General features: G+C 36.9%; 1 protein-coding gene across 6 annotated transcripts in view; it reads right to left on the bottom strand.

Moving 5' to 3' along the window:
- The window catches only part of Chl1 (cell adhesion molecule L1 like), a 203713-nt gene that overhangs the window by 5654 nt on the left and 174820 nt on the right, over positions 1-23239 (bottom strand). For 5 of the 6 annotated variants that reach the window (XM_052719178.1, XM_052719183.1, XM_052719181.1 and 2 more), the window contains 11 exons: positions 23137-23238; positions 22190-22387; positions 21048-21118; positions 15453-15675; positions 13445-13560; positions 13073-13277; positions 12740-12862; positions 8612-8791; positions 5236-5397; positions 4490-4621; positions 1835-1907 (listed from right to left, as the gene is read on the bottom strand). In XM_052719178.1, coding sequence (XP_052575138.1) covers positions 1835-1907; positions 4490-4621; positions 5236-5397; positions 8612-8791; positions 12740-12862; positions 13073-13277; positions 13445-13560; positions 15453-15675; positions 21048-21118; positions 22190-22387; positions 23137-23238 — 1585 coding nt within the window. The remainder of the gene's footprint in view (positions 1-1834; positions 1908-4489; positions 4622-5235; positions 5398-8611; positions 8792-12739; positions 12863-13072; positions 13278-13444; positions 13561-15452; positions 15676-21047; positions 21119-22189; positions 22388-23136; position 23239) is intronic. The other variant, XM_052719184.1, reaches the window with a different exon arrangement.

Here is a 23239-nt window from a genome sequence, read left to right as displayed (position 1 = left end):
CCTACTGACTCACCGAGCATAGTAGGTAGAATATACTACAGCAGTGAGATGTAAGTTCTAAGATTGGGGTATCAACATACCATGGATTGTAACTTGGGTGTTCGCTTTGGTGTTTCTGCTCTGCCTGAAGCTAGGTATTATTAAATGTCCCAGAGATAGTAGTACGTGGTATGGAACTAAGGATGACTCTGGCTTGCCAAAATCTGATGTTCTTAACCCATAGATCTGAATGAAACCAAGCTCTGTCAACACACACATAAGGAAGCAGATCCACTATCAGCCAAACCTCCAGGTGAGACTACAGTTCTTGTCAAAAGCTTGTCTCATGAAGCCCATAGGCCAGAAACTCATGCCTGGCTTCATTTCACATGGGGAATTGAGATAATATCCAGTTATTATTCTAAGTTTCACATTTCAGAGATAACTAGGAAGCAAAGTCCAATCGGCACTGACCATAACTTACAACTCTCCCAAGCTAACATCCTTTTTCTTTTTATTCTCCTGTTTTCTTTCCTTCCTCCCCTTCCACTTTCTCTCTTTCTTTCCTTCCCTACCTTACAGCCACCCATGTCTTTCTCTCCCATTATTTGCTTGTCAAGAAATATAAAAGTATAAAAAGAAAGCATCTAATCATCAGAAAGAGAAGCTATGGGCATAGAGCCAAGCAGAGGCATGATGGTGCTCAGATCTGTATGAGTTACTCCAGGTCATCTACTCAAAGTTCCTCACATCCCTGGTCATGCAGACAGATTCAGTGATGGGCCAGTGAGGGACAGCTAGATTTCTTATTTGGTAGGGATTCTGGATTATATATATCAACATCAATATAAGTCTGAAATTTATAATAATTTTCCTGACTACAATAGAGAGTAGAGACAATCTGACTAAGAAATGGTAACAATTCAAGAAAGAAAAGTTAAGACATATGATAGGCATAGGATGGGGCAGAGATGTCTAACTGGAGAAGTGAGAGTTGCAGTCCCTCCTCAAGCGCTGCTTCTGTACTAGACTTCTTGCTGTGTGGCTTCTGCGTGATTACATTCATACATTGAGGCATGCTCTTCAAGCAGTTATCAGTGACTCTATGGCTTTAAGTACTAACTTATCTCTTAGTTCTTTTCCCAGAATTCTTGTCATGCAGAATGCAGAAATAGTTGTTCACTTTTTAGTCTTTCATTCTAATTGGTTGATAATAATATCTGAGCATGGCATTTTGTTTGTTTGTTTGTTTGTTTTTTGCCTAGGTTCATGTATAGAGCTGAGTTTGGAACCTCTTTACTTTATAAATGCACATGGAAGAATTGCAATCTGTGTGTGTGTGAGTGCAAACCTAATGTAATCAGGTCCATAATGTCAACACTAAGAGTGGCTTTAAGACGTTTCAATTACTTAGTTTATGGGGACATGTGTTTTGCACAGAGCTTCAACCAAGGGATCTTGATGCCCCCTGCCATCCAGACTGTGGTCCTCAACACACCTCGACCCCTGATAATAAATCAGTTCTTACAAAAAAAAAAACAGTATAGAGAAAGGAAAAAGGAAAGAAAAAGAAGGAAAAAAGAAGGAAGGAAGGAAGGAAGGAAGGAAGGGAGGGAGGAAGGGAGGAAGGAAGGAAGGAAGGAAGGAAGGAAGGAAGGAAGGAAGGAAGGAAGGAAGAAAGGGAAGAAGGAAGGAGTGGGGACAGAGGTTGGGTAAGGAAATCTTTAGTAAAATTTCCTTTATAAAGTCAATATGATGTAGTTCCATCACTTGAGTTATAAACAAAGCACTTTCTCCACTTGACAAACTTGATGAAAGTGTTTCAAGTGATCACAAAACACCAAGTTCCATTTACCTGTATTCACCAAAAGTTTCATCTTTTGCTGATTGAACTTCTGGATCTGGGTGTAAATCTTCCTTTTCTTTTACTGAAACAGAAAAATTTAAAGTAGTCTAACATCAAAGATATTGTAAATACTTGCCAGCATGACTGCTGAAAGGTGAGTAGTCAAAAGACAGTGCCACAAACTTTTATGCCAGTGATACTAGCTTTGTGAGCAATAGGTATAACTTATCAGTTACTTTTCATTTAATCAGAAAATATAAAGGATTTTCTGGGTTCTATTTTTCTGCTATTAAGCACCTGGCAGACTTTCATGTCATTCCTCCATATAAAATCGTCACTTGCCATACTAAAAGAGTCAAGCTCAGATCATTCTGTCCATGAACACAAGATACTCAGTATTCATTTTTTTTACCTCCAAATTATTTGAAGATGTAATAAGCTCCTAATGACCTATGTCATGAAACCCCTCAAAAATCAATCATTAGGGTGTTTTGCATCAATATTTTAATGAAAACTATCTTGATAATAAAACTAATCAGAGCTACCAAAGCATTATAAATATATAATTATTACTGTGGAGATGATTCAATTTCTTTAAAGTGTCTGTCAAACAAGTATAAGGACCTATGTCTTATCCAAACACTTGATGAAAAAGCCAGACTTGATAGCAGCCAGTTGTAGTTCCATCTCTGTGGAGGTGGAAACAGGAGGATCTCTGAAGCTTGTCGACTAAATTAGTCTAGCTAAATTTGTAAGCTTCAGGTTAGTGAGAAACCCTGTGTTAAAAAAAAAACAAACATACATTGGAGATGATTGGAGAAGATAATGGATGCCAGCCTCTGACCTCCACATGCAAAACTGCTCTGGAAAAGGTTCACATCCCTCCATATTAAAAGTAAATTAGTTTTTTAAAAATATTTATTTATTTATTATGTATAAAGTATTCTGCCTGCATGCATACCTGCATGCAAGAAGAGGGTACTAGATATCATTACAGATGGTTGTGAGCCAACATGTGGTTGCTGGGAATTGAACTCAGGGTTTCTGGAAGAGTAGTCAGTGCTCTTAACCTCTGAGCCATCTCTCAAGCCCCCAAAGTAATTTAGTTTTATTTGAAATACTCGGGCATGATTGGGTTCTTGATTTTCTCACCTTTAAAATCTCAAACACGTTCTCTTTAAGATTCTATTCACCACTGCTTACTCTTATCTGTCCTTCGATATGAAAAGTTGTTTGTTTGTGTTTTAAAGCCTGGACAGAGGGAGGGCTTCAGAACATGTATACGTTCATACTTCATAAATGTTACTTTTTAAAAGATAATCAAAGAGGAATGCTGTCTCTCATTAAAGTTTCTAATGAATGATCTGGGATATCCATTTAGTCATTGTGAACATAATTAATACAAGCTAGATTTTAGAGGAAAATTGAAACCGACAGCTGTGTCAATTACTCATGCTATTTCATGAAAATGTATAAGTCGGGTTCTTTATGGTTTTATGTATATGATATTCTCAGTAAATGTTTGCTGGGTAGTGGAGCCAGTTCTACCAGAGTGTAACAGCACAGATCATCAGAGCCAGGTACAGAGACAGAAGCAGAGTCATGCTATAAATAAATGAGCTCATTTTAAGGGTATTAAAACATATGTGTGACTTAATAATGTACCTTCTCAATATCTGATATAGCTATGAACAGAAAACATAAGTTTACAAGCATTATGATCCTTAAGGACCGATTTTAATGCTTTTATCTTAAAGATTCATTTCATTTGGGGGACTGTGGAGTAGGGGTTGTTATAGAAGCTTTCTATGTCCCTCTTTCACAACTGTGAGTCTGCAGTCATTGACACAACTGCAAAAGAAAATAGTGATAAATATGCTGAGATGTAGCTCTGCACAACTGATTGCGTCTATTGGGGGTATGGGTGTGGAAGGACTGTTTTCCCTAAGAGGCTGGCCACTGGGAGTATGACTATGCTCCAGCGAATATATGGGCCACACAAATTGGACAACTTCTTTTGTGGAGGGAGATCATAAGGGTCGGGAAGCAGACATGAAAGGATTGGAAGGTGAGTATACTCAGAGCTCATGATGTGAAATTACCAAACAATCAATAAAAAATATTATGTTTAAAAAAGATTAATTGTATTTGATTTATGTGTTTGTGTGAGGGGAGGTACCTGAGGAGACCAGACACATCGGACCCACTGAATTCAGAGTTACAGGCTATTGTGGAACTATGGCTGCTGGGAACCAAACTCAAGCCCTCAAGTAAGCACTTTAAACCATCACCCTAAACTGAGCCATCACGCTAGCCCACACAGTCTCTTTAAATTACTCAAATAGACCTTTAAATCTCAGCATTTAGAAGGCAGAGACACAGATGGATCTCTGTGAGTTGGAAGTCATTCTAGTCTACCCTGTGAGTTCCAGGCCAGCCAGTTTTAAGAGTGAATCGTTTTCTCAAATAAATAATTACAAAAACTAGCATTATAGACTATACATATTTCCTTTGGTTGCTTAATTAAAATATTTTTCTTTAATATATTTCATAGCTAATGCACTTTAAAGTTTTATCTATATAATTTTTATAAAATAGTTTACATAGACCGATTCCCGAAATACGCTATTCCAAGTTGAAAATCACGTTAAGCCATGGTTTTACCTGAATACTTTCCACCTTTGTTCCTCTTCACAAAGCAAATAGTTAACAATATCAGTGTGAGCAGAGCGATTGCACACATCAGTCCAATAAACCAGCCTTGAGTGGAGATGTCATCATATAAGCCAGCATATTCTGTTGTACAGAGAGAAGGTACAGCGTTGACCCACTTCTAGAATCAGTCCGAGATATTGTGTAACATTGGGGCACAATCAGATATCATTTTAAAATAATAAGTAAATAATATTTCCTTTGAGCCCACAGGAAAGTATTCTGAAGGCATTTTGTTGGGAGACACTAGGAAGCCATTGCTTCCTTACTAGGGAAGAGGCTCTGTCCAGTGGCATTTAGCTCTGAAGATGAGAATCAGAAGGATAGTGAAGTTAAACACAGAAGCAGTAGCAGGAAAGCCATAGCACAAGCTGCCTGGGTTACAAGCAAACCACGGCACCTCTGTGAGCTCTGGTTTGCTTCCGTTTATTTTCTTAGTTTCTGTTATTGACAGGTGTTAATTAGCATAAAATTCATTCAGGTGACTACTCTGACAAACCCAGTGGGGGAAACATCAGATCATTGTGATATGATTTCATTTTGGTAATTTTCAAATACTATGAATGCCAATAAAAATTGAAATTCTGACCTTTATATCTAGTGTTCTCTGTACTTTTTAATATAATATATATGTAAAATTAATATACAGGACATAGTGAATTGTCTATGACTACGGCCCACACAATCTCATTTCTCACCTCTCCCTCTTGTCTCAATTACATCTTGAAAAATGCTATCGTTATCACCCCAGTTCTTAGTCATTAGGTGAACAATATGTTCCGCTCCCGGCACAAGTACCTCTACAGGGTGAATCTTTTGGGTAAGATTTACTCCTTCTGTTATCTTCCTGATACCTTTACCTAAGAAAGGTACACAGTTAAATCATGTAAATTTTAATCACTGAAAAGCAGGAGAGAAATGTGAAAAAAAAATGTATATCATTTTTTGAGATGAAAAAAAAATCATTTTGGCATTTTTATCTTAAATGGCTCCTGAATCATCAGTGGACCCAGGAATTAACATTTCGAAATTTTTCTCTTAAAATGTTGAAAATGAATAAATGCAATGATGTCAGTTCATGGCCATTTACTGATGAAATGGTACTATAAATCTGCCTTCATGTGAATGGCTTAAAACCAAACACAGACTCATTAAAAAAGAAAAGAAAAACTTCCAATTTTTTTGTTATTTTTGTATTAGCTGAATTTTCACAGCTAGTGAAAAGCTGAATATATAGCCTTTGGCTTATGATTACAAATATAATTATGATTTTAACTATATTTCATTAAATACATAAATACATTGCTGCCTTGATCTCAGTATGTTCTCTTAATATGGCATCACAATATATTCACATATAAAGTATTTTAAATTAGACTCTTCAGTTAGATTAAGTGCAGGTTTATAGGTACATTTAAATGGAATGGTTTTACTGAGATTTGGAACATATATGAAAAAGATGAATAATATTCCAGGAGAAGTTATCAATAATATGTTAATAAGTTAACCATTGAACCTTAGAGTAACAGATGAAAATGAGTCCAGTTTAATTAATATACATTAATTTCTGATCTTGCAATTAAACATGTAAAATACTTTTGGCATTAAATTCATATGTTTTCTAGGAATCAACTTAACATAGAAAATGTAAATTGGTAAATGTAAATAATTTACACATGAAATGAAATAAGATCCCCAGTGAGAGTATAATGGATGATGGATAATGAAACTCTTGGTTATGTGGGCATAAGATACAAAAATACTTGGTTATAACTTTTCATCGCAGAATAGAAGTTGATTATATGACTACTGAACAATAAAAGATTTCATTAAAAATGGTGCCATAGAAGAAATAAAGCCAGTTACACAGAGCAGCAAAGCTTTTCAGCAAAGCTTTTAGACTGGATTATCATAATAGAATGGAATTAATTTTTACTTTAAAAACCAGAAATATTAGTATATCATTTAGTGCAAGCTTTTGAAAAACAGAAATGCAAAGTGATTTATTCAAACCTATAATGACACAAAAGCACATTCTAATTTCATCCTCTTTCCCTCTTTAATTAGAGCGCCACCTTCAAACTGGAGTGATAACCAGAAAACAAAAGTACAAATGTTAAATCCCAAACTTTCAATACCAGAGTCTTAAACTGTGTTCCCTAGTCAAAGGAAGGAGAAGAAATATTTGCAGCAATAGATTCTAATTTTAACTGTTATCAGTTTCAGAGTTCTTAGTGAAGCTGAGATAAATCTCTGTAGAACTGTATAATATTCAAAGATTGTGTCAAAGTTCAGTGGAAAAGCAACGATAATTTACAACATGGCAATGTATGTCTACAGAAGAGAAATCAGTGTCAACAGGGGGAAAGGGCAGTAGCTGGAATACTGAAAATGCAGATCCCTGGAAAAGAACACAGACACCTTAGTACAGCACAGTTTCAATAACCGACATGGGATAGTGAAGCAACCCATGCCTTTGTACACTGAAGCATGCTAGCTCTAACTTCGGTGTGCAACAAAGATGTGACATCAGCTATGAAACCACCCAGCAACACTTCCACTCTCTAAGAGATTTTGGTAAGCACGAATGCAAAAAGCCTAGTTTTCCAATGTATGTAGTATAATGTGGAGCATGGCTAAGGCAATTCTGTGGTTTTTTTTCCCCCATGCTCCTTATTGTCAAGAATGGGGCTAATATTTCTCCTCATTGTTAAGTTGTCACTTCTATCAAAACAGCAACTATCTCTGTGGTTGGATATCTTGTATGAACAATATGGAAATTGAGTATTTAGACAACTAACTACTCTTTGGAATACTGTGAATTGAAAATTTGATGCCAGTTTGTACCCTTGAGAAATATTTTTTAGCGACTAGACCATTGTTATTATCTTGAAGTCTAACATTTTTACTAGATTAATGGGTTTTTCATTTCATTCAGTGTTTTACTTGTCCTTTACTCTTGGGTTTGGGAGTGATGCTATTTGAAAATACTCTTCCTATATAAGCAACTTTAAGTTTAGAGGAGAAAATATAGACCCAAAGTTTTGTAGCTGGGATGGAAACAGTAACAGAGAGAAACCTCTAGTAAAGTTCAGAGTCTAACAATTCCGAGCAGGAGTACAATGAATGGTAGTGATTCACACATTTGAGTGAGTCATAGTTGTGTCATTAATAAGTGATGCCCAATTTGCTTTTCTCCCTCACTACTCTCCTATTCTTGGTATTTCTTCCATTGATTTAACTGTGTTCCTAATCTACAGAGAATTACCTTTGCCATATACCACTTGTAAATAAATGATTTTGTTTCCCTTATTGCCCTCTCCCATCAACTCCTTTCTCTTCCCTCAAATCCTCCTGTGCCTGACCACTCTGAACCCCACACAAGGCCCTCTTTCTTGTTTATGTGAACATCAGTTCTTGAATATGTTTTACTTTATTACTTAATCTAGTTCAGTCTTGATTCACTATAGATATTATATAGAGAGTGGGAAGGAAAAATCCTAAAATTTTCATTGGAGAAATAATTTTTCAAGGTATATTGTTACAATATAGGGGAAAGATAGAAACATAATTTAATTATAACTGGGCTACATGTGAGACCACAGACTGTTAAGTCATTTTCAATTGTTACTTAGCTTGAACCACCAGACCATAAAATCAAATTTGACATACAAATTAATATACTATGGGTCAAGGCATGGGAGTGGTATATATTAGATTCTATAAAATATCTACCAAAGTAAAAGACCATATTTTTAGACAGAAATATTCTCCAAAGAAAAATATCTCTCTTCTAACCTTGTGAGAAACTTTGAGCCCATGTCCACTTATTTTACTTAATTAGAAGTATGTTTCTGACCTTGTATACACTAAGCTATGGTTTAGTTGTTCAGAAACCCATAAATTGAACCAATGTGAACTTTTCAGACAGGATCAGTAAATTCTGTATCTGTGTCAGTGGTACACAGCGGGTCAGTTGGATGTGGGTCAGTCGTTTCTAATTTTCAGAGACTGGGCGCCTGCCCTATAGTGCAGTGTGTGAAGCCACAGCATGCAGAAGCATCGGTTACTTACTCCCTTCTCCCAGAGTGACACTTTCCTCACTTATTGGCTTTCCACAGCCTTTCGAGGTGCATGCCTTCAAGTAGAACTTGTATTTGGTCGTTGCATTGAGGTTTGAGAGATGCCAGCTAGATTTAGATGGAGTAGTAACGTTGACTTCATTTAATTCTCCAATCTCATAGGTGTCGTTTACTGAAGAAACAAGAATGATCATTAGTACTGCCAAGTTCTTCACAATTGAAGTTACAGTGTATTGTATTTTTCTCTATTAATTGAAAAAGTCGCCTTCATTATTCATCACTATCAACTCTTTCCAGGTACACAGAATTATTATCCCTATGTCAACTAAAAGAAGACTGGGTTGTGAAAATAGTAAAATCCTTCCCGGAAAGCGACTCAGTGTCTGGTAAGCTAGGACATTCCAAACCACAGCCATTTGACTCTGAGTCACCATGTAATGATGGTGGGGCCGATCACCTTCCCAGTTTGTTATACGTGCTGGACACTTCTCCATTACAGAATGGATCCTTAACATAAATACTTCCCATGTTTTGTTATTGTTTGAGCTAATAAATAATAAAGTACAATGATTATTTTATGTCTTCTAGGGCTTCTCATTTACACTGTAGCTTCAAGTCGGCAGACATGTTTCTAGACTGGGGACAAAATTGTCTCTCATCCTTAGTGTGTTGAAGGTGTCACACATAAAGCATATGTTTAGTATTCCCAGTCTCCTGAATGTAACTTAGCAATGCAATATGCTATGGAGTTTGGGTTGCTGACTCCCATTATTGTTTGACTGACTAGTGGCTGGAATGAGCTGTCACTGCCAAGCCACATCAGAGAGTGTGATGCTGCATATGGGTAGCCAGGAGAAGAGCAAATTAAAAAATTGTGAGGTCCCAACACCAATATAGGTCCTTACTATTTCTCTTAGATGCCCACCAGGAATTGCTGGTAAGACCCCATTGCTGAAGACAAACTTTGGTCAAGAGATATAGAAAAAAAAATCAAGCTGGAAGTGACCTGGAAGTTTTCGTCCTGATAGTTAGCTTTCTTAGTTCCAGAAAGTACTATACCAGATGTTTGGGGAGAAAATTCATCAGCACTTTTTACCAAGGTGTGAACCCTGAAAACTATGCTTCTGATCTATCTGGTGAGACACACCCATTGGTGTAATAATGATAACAATATAATACAGTAATCAACCATTTTTTGAGGCACACGTCACAGCCTTGTATTATAAAGCTGGCCAAGAATCCACTGTTAGGGAGGTCATAGGACCAAGGGAAGAATGTACTACTATTATTTTGCTAAGTGAACATGATATCAAGCTATCTTCTAAACATTTTATCTTTAAATCCCATAGATTAATGCAGTTCTCAGCCCTCATCAGAGATGCTTCTTTTTGCCATGGAAATCTGTTAAAAGAGAACTAACAACTGGTCAAAATGCAGAGGAAAAAGTGACTGTATGGTGATCAGCTTTAAATAGGATATCTAAATCATACCATTTCCCCCAAAGGGTCAGTAAATTTTACAGAAGAACCCTCACCCTAAGCCTGGAGAACCCTCCCTCTAACTCTGTAAGGTTGGGGAAGGCTGCTCTGAAATAGTGTCTTTCCGAAAGAAGAACTCACTGGAACTATGGTTACCAGCTCAAGGGTGTGCCCCTCAATATCTCAGCATGGAAGGGGGAAGGGTTCATGAGGTCCCACTTTGCCCTGAGGGAATTTTGACAATCAGTGGTGACTGGGGGAAGGGTGTCACTTAATTCAATGGCAAAATCACAGATAAGTTGCCCTTTCTCCATAAATAACCCCTTGCCCATGCTCATGCAAGCAACCCTAATTAAATACAGTGGATCATACACATAAAAAGACATGGGAGCCAGAAGGAGATATGTTGGGAAGAGGGGATTCAGTGGGAGAGGGAAGGGGATAACAGGATAGTGAGGAGTAAGAGGGATGAAATTTCATTATAAACATGTCTGAACTGGTAAAAGAATAAAAACACATTAAAAAATAAAGTGTGGGATTTATTGAATATGCATTATATTTGTACCCTCATAAATCCCAAACTTGCAGTTAACCCACTGAAATTCAGGAGCTCTCTGAGCTCAGCATATAGAGAATCAATGAACTTCTGAACTGGTGAATGAATTAAGTGCTTTTAAATATCTCCTGTGCTCTGAACACTATGTTAAATGCAAAAAAAAAAAAAAAAGGCTAAATTATGTGGGGATATGTTTAAGGTCTGAAGATTGCCATGGCAAGGAAAAGACTGCAAAAAATCCTCTCTGCACTCATAAAAAGTGAATTTATTATTTACATAAAATACCTTCCTTGTTCTACATAATGCGATTACATCAAGAAACTAAGTAGTAGTCTAAACATTGTAAAGATGGAAATATATTGGTCTCTTTATCACCATTAAACACTACAGATTCAATTAAAATAATTACTAGAATCAATACAAGAACTAGAGAAAGTATATACCACTCTGGTATATACAAATAGCAATTAATTAAACCAGAGAAGAAAAAGGGAAAAAAAAACACTATTAAAATGTACCCAGCATTTAATATTAATAGGGAAATAAATAATTCAATATTAGTGAATTTTAAGAAGTACAATGACTATTGTAATTATTAATATCTCAACTACTCTGTTATGAGAAGTGGTTTTTAAACCAAATATAAATCTTACAGATAAAAAATGCTTGAATTTAAACAAATTCACTAAACAAAATGAAAATTTAAAACTCTTAAAATATTTTGGTCCTGTCCACAGTTTTAAAAATTGGTCCTTTGAAGAGCGTGGCTTAAAAACTCAAAAATCTAGACATACACAGACTTGAGTATTCATCCTAATCCAGCCTTTAACATTGTGGTGTGACCTTAAAATAAGAGTAGATTGTGTGTGTCAATTCCTTCATCCATAAAAGAGTGCTGATGTACACTACAGCGGGCACTGCAGAGGCTGCATGGAACAGGGCAGGGAAAGCACTTACTACAAAGCCAGCATGTACTAACAACACTGCAACAGGACTTCCCTTGGGTTTCCTCTGCATTTACTTGAACAGGTGTGCTGTCCTCAGCAACAATCAATGGAACCTAAAGCTCATATGTGACCCAGACATGGCAGCTCAATAGACAGCAGAGTAGTACACCAGGGCCACGGTGAGGTTGGCTTTTGGGAGCAGGGTAGACTGAATGACTATAATCCAGGCTACTTAACAATTCATGGCCATTAAGTCTTATCATTGAGATATGACTGATGTTCCACTTTTCATTTTGAAATGATGCTTATGTTTGATGACTGTTTCAGGTAGGGATGCTATGGCTTTAAAAAATGTTGTAAATTTGTTTAAACATGTTCAATCTAGTGACACAGAAGTATGCAGAGGAGATTGTTCTGAGTCTCTCATCATGACCTGCCTGACTAGCAAGCTACCAATTCAGAGTTCTACCCAGACAAATATACTTAGGCACAAGACTGGAATCATTCACCCACCATGGAAGAGTCAGTCTTATTATGGAGCTTTGAATGTGCTTTGTGAATCTACATTACATTATTTACTAACTCTGCCCTCTGTTCCATAATTCTCAAAGCCACTCACAGATGTATGGTAAATACACCCCTAGTACCCACTGTTTTAGTTACAAAATAGGAGTCCACAGAACTTTTATAAATATAAACTGTAGGGCGGTGGTGGCGCAGGCCTTTAGTCCCAGCACTCAGGAGGCAAAACCAGGCAGATCTCTGTGAGTTCGAGTCCAGCCTGGGCTACAGAGAGAGTTCCAGGAAAGGTGCAAAGCTACACAGAGAAACCCTGTCTCAAAAAACCAAAATAAATATAAACTGTAAATACTTAATATTATGAGAAACATGTAGTGTTTGTTGCCCTAATTCACATTTTCCATTCTAGTGAGAAAACAGCTATAGTTAATGTGTAAATGTGTGAACTAGCCATGTCCCAGTAAACACAGATTTCTTACTGAAACATACAGGGTCTACTGTTTACCTTTATTTTACTGATCCTTTTGCTATAGGGAATACTGTTCATTATGCAGCAAGCTAATTCCTCAAACAAAAATTGAATCTTTGGTAGATTAAATCCAATTCAAATCTGTACTTACTTATCTGGTATTGTAAAAGATAACCAGTTAAATTTCCATTTAGTTTCTTAGGAAGTCCCCAGGATAAAGTGGCAGTGTCTTTATCAACTTTGATGACCTTGAGAAAACTTGGCTGTTCAGGTACTAGAAAACACAAGATCATAAATGGGCACTCATAAACTAATGAATTTCTAGAAAAAAACAAACAAAAAATTCCCCATGAGATAACACATTTATAGAAACCAAAATGTGAATTCCTCTGAGCTGCACATTCACGATCAATAATGAAGGGAATGTTTAACAGAACCATTAGGTACTTTGCATAGACGGCACCTTCCATATTTATTCTCTCACCTCCTTCTGGTGTCCGAAATATATAAGGCTCACTCTCTGGACCAGCTCCTTTGGAATTATAGGCTAAGACTGTTAAGTGGTATTCACTAAAGGCATCTAGGGAAGGAACCATTCCAGAATTTCGCTGTCCTGAAAATCTTAAGATGTTCACTTCTTTGGGATGTGTCCTTCCATCCAACAGACTTTTGGTTTTCCACCAATTTATCTGCAAAGAAAATACAAACCCTTTAACACAGCAACCGTAGTAATAGATACTCAGTTGACCTCTTGAAATTAGTTTAAACTCTCAGTAAAGAAACAAATTCAATAGTAACAATTACGAAATGAAAATGAAACAAAAATTTACTTAAAAAATATTATCCTGGTACCAACCTGGTATCCTTTCAGAAGCCCATGTACTGTTTCTTTTGGAATTGATGACCAGGTAACTTTAACTAATGTGCTGTTCATAACATCCACACTATGGATCACAGGAGCTGTACTAGGATCTGCAAAACATTTAAGATTGATTAGCTTCCAATGACCTACACACAGGATTCATAAGATCTCTCTCCAAAAGTGATCTTCATAACAATTAGTCTGGGGAAAGCACTCACGAGCTATTGGTTTCAAATGATACCAGTAGTTTCTTGGTACAGAGGACTTTCTCAGGCCGCAGAAGTTACTTTATCTATCCTATTGAGAAACGATGACAGTAATGGGGACAAAATCAAATGAAAATTTAAAGCCATGTCCACTGGGATGTTCTCTGAATAAAAAGAAAAAATCAGAGCCAGTAACATAAATTATTTCAGAATTAGACTCACATTAAAACTACAGTTGTCTTGGTCAGATTTAGTGCAATTTATTTACTTATTTTAATTTTGTCAACTTGACAAAAGCCAGGGTCATCAGAGAAAAAACAGTTTCAAACTGAGAAAATGTCCCCATTACATTGCCTTTAAGCAAGTCTGTGAAGAAATTTATTGATTCACTGGCTGATCTGGGAAGGCCTGGTGCACTGTGGGTGCTAGCTCCCCTGTGCTGGTGGTCCTGGGTTGTATAATAAAACTGAGTAAGTCAAGAGAGCAGGCCAGTAGGCAGTATTCCTCCATGGCCTCTACATCAGTTCCTGTTTCCATGTTCTTGTTATGAATTCCTGCCTTGACTTTCCTCAGTGAAGGAGTGTTGTTCAGAGAACTGAAATAAACTTTTTACTACTCACATTGCTTTTGTACATGGTGTTTATCACAGCAAAAACATTTTAACTAAGACAATAGTCAACATCAATAGAGCATGCATTATGCTTCAGATATTTAGAAACTCTATCTGGATCAACTCATACATACTTTAAAATATCCTTATGAGATCAGCACTGTTGGTCTGTTCTGTACAACTGAGATTACTAAAAAGGAGCCAGCAAGACAAATTGTTTATAAATGATTTTCTTTGTATCATTTTATTTGAGTATAATAATCTAAAGACCGGTAATATAAGAGATTATCATTCTTGACCTTTCCTTTTTGATTCAAAACGTGACTCCAGATACTAGAACAAAATAAGAATATCTCCTAATGTGAAAAGTTGTCCAATGATGTTTTTTCTTTTTCTGGACTACAATTGCAGCAGTTATTATGCTATTAGTATTTAATAAAATGACCTCATGACAGCTATTTCAAAATCATTCAAATGGTTAGAATTCATATTTAAATCTGGATGTGTATCTCATCTGTGTTAGGCAGTCTCCAGGCATGCAAATGAGGTCCAGAGAATAGCAGCAGGCTGTTGCTAAGAAGTCCTTGCTAAGAAAGGGTACATCTAACAAAACCGTGGTAACCCCATGACCATTATGTTCCTTCACAGAGTCTTGTGATGGTTCCAGGTCTTTGATTTTCAAAACACAAAGAATTTTAACAGGTTCTTGAATAAGGCTGAAACTTTCAAAGTACTTGTTTTGTTGTTATGATTTAGTTTTTTTTCTTTGCTTTCAGAACTTTATTATTGTTTTGATACTGTGTCATATGTTGCCCAGACTGGCCACAAATGTATTATGCAGTCAAGGATGACCTTGCACTTCTTATCCTTCAGTCCCTACCTTCAAAAAAACTGGAATTATAGGCATTTTACATCACATCTAGAGCTTCAAACACAGAGCTTTGTGCATGCTTGGCTGGCACTCTGTCAACAAGCTACATGTTCCCAGCAAAAGAACTTCTTTAACATTCTTTCTTGACCAGCTCTCTCCAAGATCAACCCTAACTTCGAGGCATCCACATATATTTTTCTGTCTCATGGGTAATATATTATCTTTGCAAGCAGTAGGTATTGAAAGACGTTGACACAAATGCAGTAACTTAAAAATTTTCTTGATGTGCTTTGGATTTAAGAATGAACCACTTACAGTCTTCCCCTGAATAGAGTGTCACTGGCTGAGGCTCAGGCCCAGAGCCAAGTTGATTGATGGCTTGGACTTGGACATCATAAGGAGCATAGACAGTAGGTGTCATCACCCGCAGTGTGTGGTTTGTAACTGTTTCTTCTTCCCATTCCTCAGGTGCTCCCTGGGGCTTCCAGCTCACTTTATACTCCAGTCCTGGCCCATTCTGCTCCATGGATTTCAAAGGCTAAAACAGAAATCAGTGCTCATTTGATGTACTTGTAGATATGCTGACCTAAAGACAGCAGTGACTAATTTTAAAGACTGTAAAACTAACTGAAAAAAAAGTAGATATCTTAACTATGCTCCTTGGAGTCAGAAGCATTATTGCCATTTTATTAGTTTAATTTTATGCATCAGTCTTCTTCCATCCAAAGACATGGGACACTTTAGAAGCCTGAATTATACACATATGGTGAAACACAAATGCTCATATATAAAATAAATTACAAATAGATTACAAATAGTGTTTTAGATTTCTTGCTTCTGATATATTCTACATTTTGTTTCTACCAAAGAAACAGAAACTATGTGGCCATGAACTCTTGGTCATGGATTCTCAGTCAGAATATTTTCCTCCACAAGATTCTGTCCCAGCTTCCATTAAAAGATGGAGAAGGAACCATCTTTGATTTCAGAAAATGTACATGTCTATAGAGAGCAACTGGAAGCAGTACTTCCCCTTTTTAATGAATACTTTCTTAGCTCCTTGGCACAATATCACCACTTTACTTACTTTATTTTGTCATATAGAATGGTTTTGTGGAAGAGTTTCTGGTTTTCTTTTATTAGAAATTTGTTATTTCAACTTTAGTTTTTAATTAAGGAAAACTTTAAAGAAAAAGTAATGTGGTTTAAAGCACCAATTTAATTTTACAAATGGGTACTTTATTTAAATGATTCAGCTATGTATATAAAAAATTCACTTAAATGCATTTTTCATCCTAGATTAGAAGTTAATTTATATTAAGAGTAAATGTATGTATGTATGTGGGTGACTAAATGCCATATAAAATGTTCTTGAAGTTTTTACCATGCTTCTTCATTCAGTATAACTGGCTAAAATACTTACTAGAAGCATCGGTTGGAATTACATTGAAAACAGAATGCTCTATTAAAAAAATTTTTAATTTTATATTTATTCCAAAGTAACTACTTAAACTAACTAGGAGAAAGAAAATCAAGGACTCTTAAACTGAGCATAGTGGAAAACGCCTTTAATGCCAGCACTCCCAGAGGCAGAGACAGGCGATCTCTGTGAATTCAAGGCCAGCCTTTGGTTTACAGAGTGAATTCCAGGACTTCCAGGCTGTTACAAAGAGAAACCCTGTCTTGAAAAGCCAACCAACCAACCAACCAACCAACCAAATAAATAAATGACTCTTAATTCCCAAAGTTCTTGTTTTTATTTACGTGTACTAGAAAGTATCATTCAAAAATATTTCAGTATAATATGGGTATTGATTTAAATTCTTAGATTCACTAGGGGCCTAACAATATCTAAATAAATTAGACTATACACATTTTTAAGGATTTATTTTTAATTTTTTTTTAAATTTATTTTAATTTATTTTGCAATACAATTCAGTTCTACATATCAGTCATGGATTCCCTTGTTCTCCCCCCTCCCGTCCCCCTCACCTTCCCCCCCAACGCCCCCCCCCCCCCCATTCCCATCTCCTCCAGGGCAAAGCCTTCCCCACAGACTGAGGTCAACCTGGTAGACTCAGTCCAGGTAGGTCTAGTGTATGCAGTGTGTCTGTGTGTAGTTATGTGCAAGTGAGTACAGGTGCCCAGGGACTCCAAAGAAGGCATTGTTTCCCTGGACTTAAGATTACAGAAGGATCTCCATGTCCCTTGCCTACAGTATCTCTCCTCTCTCTCATCAGTTGGATTCCCAGAGCTCAGCCTGGTGCCTGGCCGTGGTTCTCTGTATCTGCCTCCATCAGTCACTGGACAAAAGCTCTGTGATGACAGCTAGGTTATTTGCTAGGCTGGTCACTAGAGTAGATCAGTCCAGGCACCCTCTGGACCACTGCCAGCAGACCAAGGTGGGATCAACCTTGTGGATTCCTGAGAGTCTCCCCAGCAGCCTGCCTCTTCCTATTCCCAGGATGTCCTCATCTATCATGGTATCTTCCTCCCTGCCCTCCCACTCTGTCCCTGTTCCAGCTTGACCCTCCCATTTCCCTATGTTCTCATCCCCCACTCCTCACCCTCTGCCACTCCCCCACACCCAGTCTACTCATGTAGATCTCATCCACTTCTCCTTCACAGGGTCATCCATGTGTTCCTTTTCCCTATTAGCTAGCCTCTCTGGAGTTGTGGGTTGCAGTCTGGCCATCCCTTCCCTCACATTTAGTATCCAGTTATGAGTGAGTACATACTATGTTTGTCCTTCTGAGTCTGGGTTACCTCACTCAAGATGATATTTTCTAGTTCCATCCATTTGCCTGCAAATTTCATGATATCATTGTTTTTACTGCTGAGTAGTACTCCATTGTGTATATGTGCCATATTTTCTTTATCCATTCTTCAGTTGAGGGGTATCTAGGTTGTTTCCAGGTTCTTGCTATTATGAATAATGCTGCTATGAACATAGTTGGGAGGACGTGCAGATATGACTGGCCACATTAGTGGAAGCCCATGAACTGTGGACTGGTGGCTGTGGAGCCCCCATGGGACTGGACTAGGCCCTCTGGATATGGAAGACAGTTGTTTGGCTCGAACTGTTTGCGGGGCACCCAGGCATGGGGATCAGGATCTGTCCTTAGTCTATGGGCAGGCTTCTGGAGCCCGGTGCCTGTGGTGTGACACCTTGCACAGCCTTGGTGCAGTGGGAAGGGGCTTGGACCTGCCTAGGCTCGGTGTGCTGGGCTCTGCTGACTCCCCATGGGAGAACTCGATTTGGGGGATGTGGGGATGTGGGGTGGCTTGGAAAAGAGGGCTGGGGGATGAAAGAAGGGAGGAGGGGAGATCTGTGGATAATATGTGGAGTGAGTAGTAAATTTCTTAATAAAGAAAAATGAAAGAAAAAAATTAAAATTAAAATAAAAAAAGAAAATTTGAGGAAACACACACACACAAAAAGATTACAGAAGGATGTGGGGCATCTGTCATGGGTGCTGGGCTAAAAAACTCAGTCTTCTATAAGACAGTATGTGCTCTAAATCACCAAGTCAACTCTCTAGTCACTGATACAAGCTTTTAGGTCCAAACCACAATCAATAATTATATTTTTTCCCAATCCTTACTGACGATAAGTATATAAGTTAATATTATTAAGTTTGCTCATATTTTGCTCTAAGGAAAAAGGTAAATTTAATAATGTTCCCTGACAAAGTTTAAAGTAAACTTTGCCAGTGTTAAGAATAATTACTTAGTTATGTTGCCAACTATTTAGTCCCTGGGCTTCTGAAGGAATTTTGTATTTTGCTTTGAGGCAACAGTGAACAAGAAAAACAAAAAGACTTCAATAATGTTCAAATGACGTAAGGAAAGTTAAGTCTCAGAAGAGCAATGGTGATGAATCAGGCGAAGAGGCCACTAGCCTCCTGTCTCTCGTCCAGCCTGACCAGAGTGAAGAACTCTCTAGAAGGACACTGTTAGGTTAGCAACATAAGAACCCACAGAAGTCCTCGGAAGGACCTTAGAAGCCTACGCTATTGTTATCAAGTCAGAAATTGTGTGTACTTAGTGTAGAGCACATGCTATTTTGAATATATTTATATTGTCGACTATAAAAATGGTAAAAATCACGTAAGTTTTCACTGTGTCATACATACGTATTTTTGTGTGGTGAGAGTTGTTAAGATTCTCCCTTCTACCAGTTTCTAAGAATACAGCACATTTTCTAAACAATGTTCATCATTTTGTTTCCTTAAATTTCCATTTAATTCTCTTTAGTTTAATTTTAAGTCGATTCTTTTTCTTGTGAAACTTTGAGTTCATATAATTAAACCTTTAGCACTCGGAGGTGAATGCCCTGGGTATGTAAGTTAGCTCCTGAAGAACTTCCAACTTCCCTGCTTCCGCTTGATGTCTGGGTGAGTTCATTCACTTGCTTGTTGTTTAGGTATCACTTATGCATTTTATTTTGAAGCTAGTTATGTTATTGAAATAAATTTTAAAATTCTTTTAAATATGCTTAGGAAAAATGAACAAAAACTATCAAGCAAGAGTATTTTTTTAAATCCTTTTGATGATCTAAATCCATATGTTAATATAATAAATTTTTAAGTAAAATAGAATTATATCAATTTCCCTTTCTTCTCTCCAACCTCTCCCAGGGACCCCCTGCCTCACTCCCTCTCAGCATCATAGCTTATTTTTTTTATTTGCTATTGTTTTACACACACACACACAAATATATATAAATACAACTTGTTCAATCTGTTTAGTTTTACTTGTATGTATATATTTCAGGACTGACCGCTTGGCATTAATTAACTACTTAGGGGAAGGCTATTTCATCCATGGGGAAGACTGTTTCTTCCACTCAGCATTCCTTAGTTGCCTGTTTTTTGTTATTTGTTTACAGATGGATCCTAAGTCCCACTCAGCAAGACAGAAATCATCCCTGATGCTAGACACTTAGCCAACCTCCTAGGGCTAGTGACGTCATGGGATCTTAGTGGAGAACCTACTACCACCAATTTACTAAAACAAACATAACTCCTAGCTGCATTCTTAATATCTAGCCGTATACCTGCAGATGAATGCAGCTCTCACCCTTCATCAAAGAAACTTCTCTTTGCAACAGGAGAAAATGACAACCAGCCAAAATGCAGAGAACAAGGGACTGTGGGGCGTGCCCAGGCCCAGTTGATCCATCTACTACATAACCCTAGTTCCAGAAGAAACTTGAGAATTATATATTGAAATAATATTATCATGGATGCTATCTCAGCAGATATAAATTGTTTTGCCAAAGTCAAAGAGTGCTCTGTTTTAGCAACATTTCCTGGTCATCAGTTTCTAATAGTGTGAGGAAAGGAAGGCCCTCAGTGTCTGTGTCTAAAGCAGAGAATTGATGAGGTTATAATCAGAATCAGAAGTAAATGCCTATAAGATTCATGGCACCTATTTGGAGAAGGGTATTTCATAATATTTATTAGACCATATGGTGAGAGTTTTTTTTTACTATATTTTAATTGTGAAAGTATCTAAAATACTTGAAATAAATTACTAGAAATTTGAAATTTCCCATATCAGATTTCATCTTGATCAATTTGTTTATCTGTCATTAAATCTTTTTTTCTAGAATTAATCCACATTTTACACTCATTCCTTTTGTTTGTTTCTCAGCTCTTGGAACTGAGCCCAAACTCTCTTTCTTTCTAGACAAGCACTCCACCGGTGAGCTACATCTCTAATCCCATTTTATAGCAATTTCTAATCACCGTGATCTTACAGCACTGACAACTAATCCAAATTCAGCGTTAGTTCCCAGTCTTATTTTGTTGTTTTTTTAAAAATACTGTTGTGTCATTACAGTTGGCAAGCCTGGTTAAAAGGAATAGCCAAAGGAAGCAAATTAACACCTTAGCGAATACACACCTCCCATTTTATAATCATCTCCTTGGGTTGAGATGCTTGAACCCTGATGTTCTGTGGATTCTTGTCCGGAGCTGAGAAATAACAAGCATTAAAGGTATTTTTATATTTTTTAGTAACCAGTTGGTTAAACGTCACATAACTCTACCCAGCCCCTCAAACACCCAATAATTAAATATTTTATATTTATTAATTTCAATAAATCTCATTGCTATGAAGATGATACATTTTATTAAAAGGAGTAAAATAGCACTCTCAGAGTTCTGTATTTGCTATACTGTGAATAGTACATGATTTACTACATATACCTTAAATTTAAGCCTACTAATTAAAATTCTAATCCTGATTTAATATACTTATTTTCATTTTCAAACTGTACTTTTTTATCAGAATTATTGAGATATGTATATGATGTGAATATATACCTCTAGAAAATGAAATTGAAATTCATGTGTCAACATCAACAAGCAACTTTTATGGATATCAAATTGATATAGCATGCAATACACACATGAAATAAATTCAGGCAGATACATTTTATTAGAAGCATCCTAACAAGAATTTTAACACTGAGTCCAATATAAACTAAAATCATGCGGGCAACATGCTTATTTTACTCCAGGAAAAGCAAACACTATATTAAACCATGATACTGCCCAATGCTAATTCTGTAATATATATTGTTTACAATGTCTCTGTTGGTTATTCATAAAAATATACTGATGATTTAGATAAGTATGGAAATAAAAAATGCCAAATGCATAAGATGTAACACTAGCACACAGTTTTAAAATTTTAAAAGATTTCATATGAGCTAAAAGCATTTCTTTGAAAATTGAATACATGACTTTCTCTATATATTGAACTTCCATTTAGAATATACATGATGAAATACACTTCAACTGTGATATTTAGCTATTGAAAACTATTCAGAGTAATGTTTTTTCACATACCATACTCCAATGCCAATCTTCTGTTCACTATCAAATAATTACACAACTCTAAAAATTAAAAATAAACTTCTAATATTTTACATTGCTAATTTATAGAACTTTTCGAATTATTTGGAGGAATCTAAAATCCTACATTACATGTTTGATCTTTTTTTAAAGAAATGTGTACAAAAACAAAGAGACCATCCATACCTGCTGGTGGAGTTTCATGATGGTCCGATGGAAGGCTGGCGTAACTTCTCCCCACTTCATTCACAGCTATGACCCTGAACTGATATCTCACATATGGAGCCAAAGATAACACAGCTTCTGTTTCTACTCCTTGGACTCTAGTTAGCTCCTGCCACTTTCCAGGTTCCTCTCTGTTCCCTTCAAATTCTATAATGTACTCTGAGGTAAGAACAGGAGCAAACCATTAGATCATATTGAATTTGTTGAAGGTCTACTAAGATTTATTTGCCATATTAAACGCTTAAAACAGAAGAAAAAGGGAAGTGATATCGGTACTGACAGAACAGTAAAAAGCATTTTCCTTCAAAGCGTGAAGCCCTGTGTTCATTTCTCAAACCCACATAAAAAGCTGGTGGTGTGCATTTGTAATCAGTGAGGGGAAGGTGGAAACAAGAGAATCCCTAAGGTTCCTAGACAGTTAGCCTCATCTACTGGATAAGTCACAGGCCAGTGAGAGATCCTGCTTCAAAACAGTCAGACAAACCAGTACCAGCCAATATTAAGGAATGACACCCAAGGTTGATTTTTGACTTACATATATGCACACATGTGTACACACACACACACACACACACACACACACACACACACACACACACACACAAACCTGATTCAGTTTCCAGCACCTACACAGCAGCCCACAATCATCTGTAACTCTAGTTCCAGGCTATACAATGTCCTCTTATGACATCCACAGGTACTTCACTCATGTGGTACACAGACATACAAACACAAACACACACACACACACACACACACACACACACACACACACACACACACACACACATTAATAACACACAAGTCTAATTTAAAAAGAAAGATAATCTACCAATGGAAATTAAAATAGCTATGATATTAATTTGACTCTGTTGGGTAAAGATAAAGGTCCTTTCAAATCTTCCTACCACTGATATTGCTGTTGTGGTCATCTCCAGCTTCCCAGGACAGTCGGACACTCCTGTTTTGTCTTTCTGACAAGAGAAGGTTTCCTGGAGGATCTGGAACACC

This window comes from Peromyscus californicus, unplaced genomic scaffold (assembly GCF_007827085.1).
Source record: "Peromyscus californicus insignis strain IS unplaced genomic scaffold, ASM782708v3 Scaffold_6__1_contigs__length_162567912, whole genome shotgun sequence".
In the NCBI taxonomy this organism is placed as follows: Eukaryota; Metazoa; Chordata; class Mammalia; order Rodentia; family Cricetidae; genus Peromyscus; species Peromyscus californicus.
This window is presented reverse-complemented; position numbering and strand designations above follow the sequence as displayed.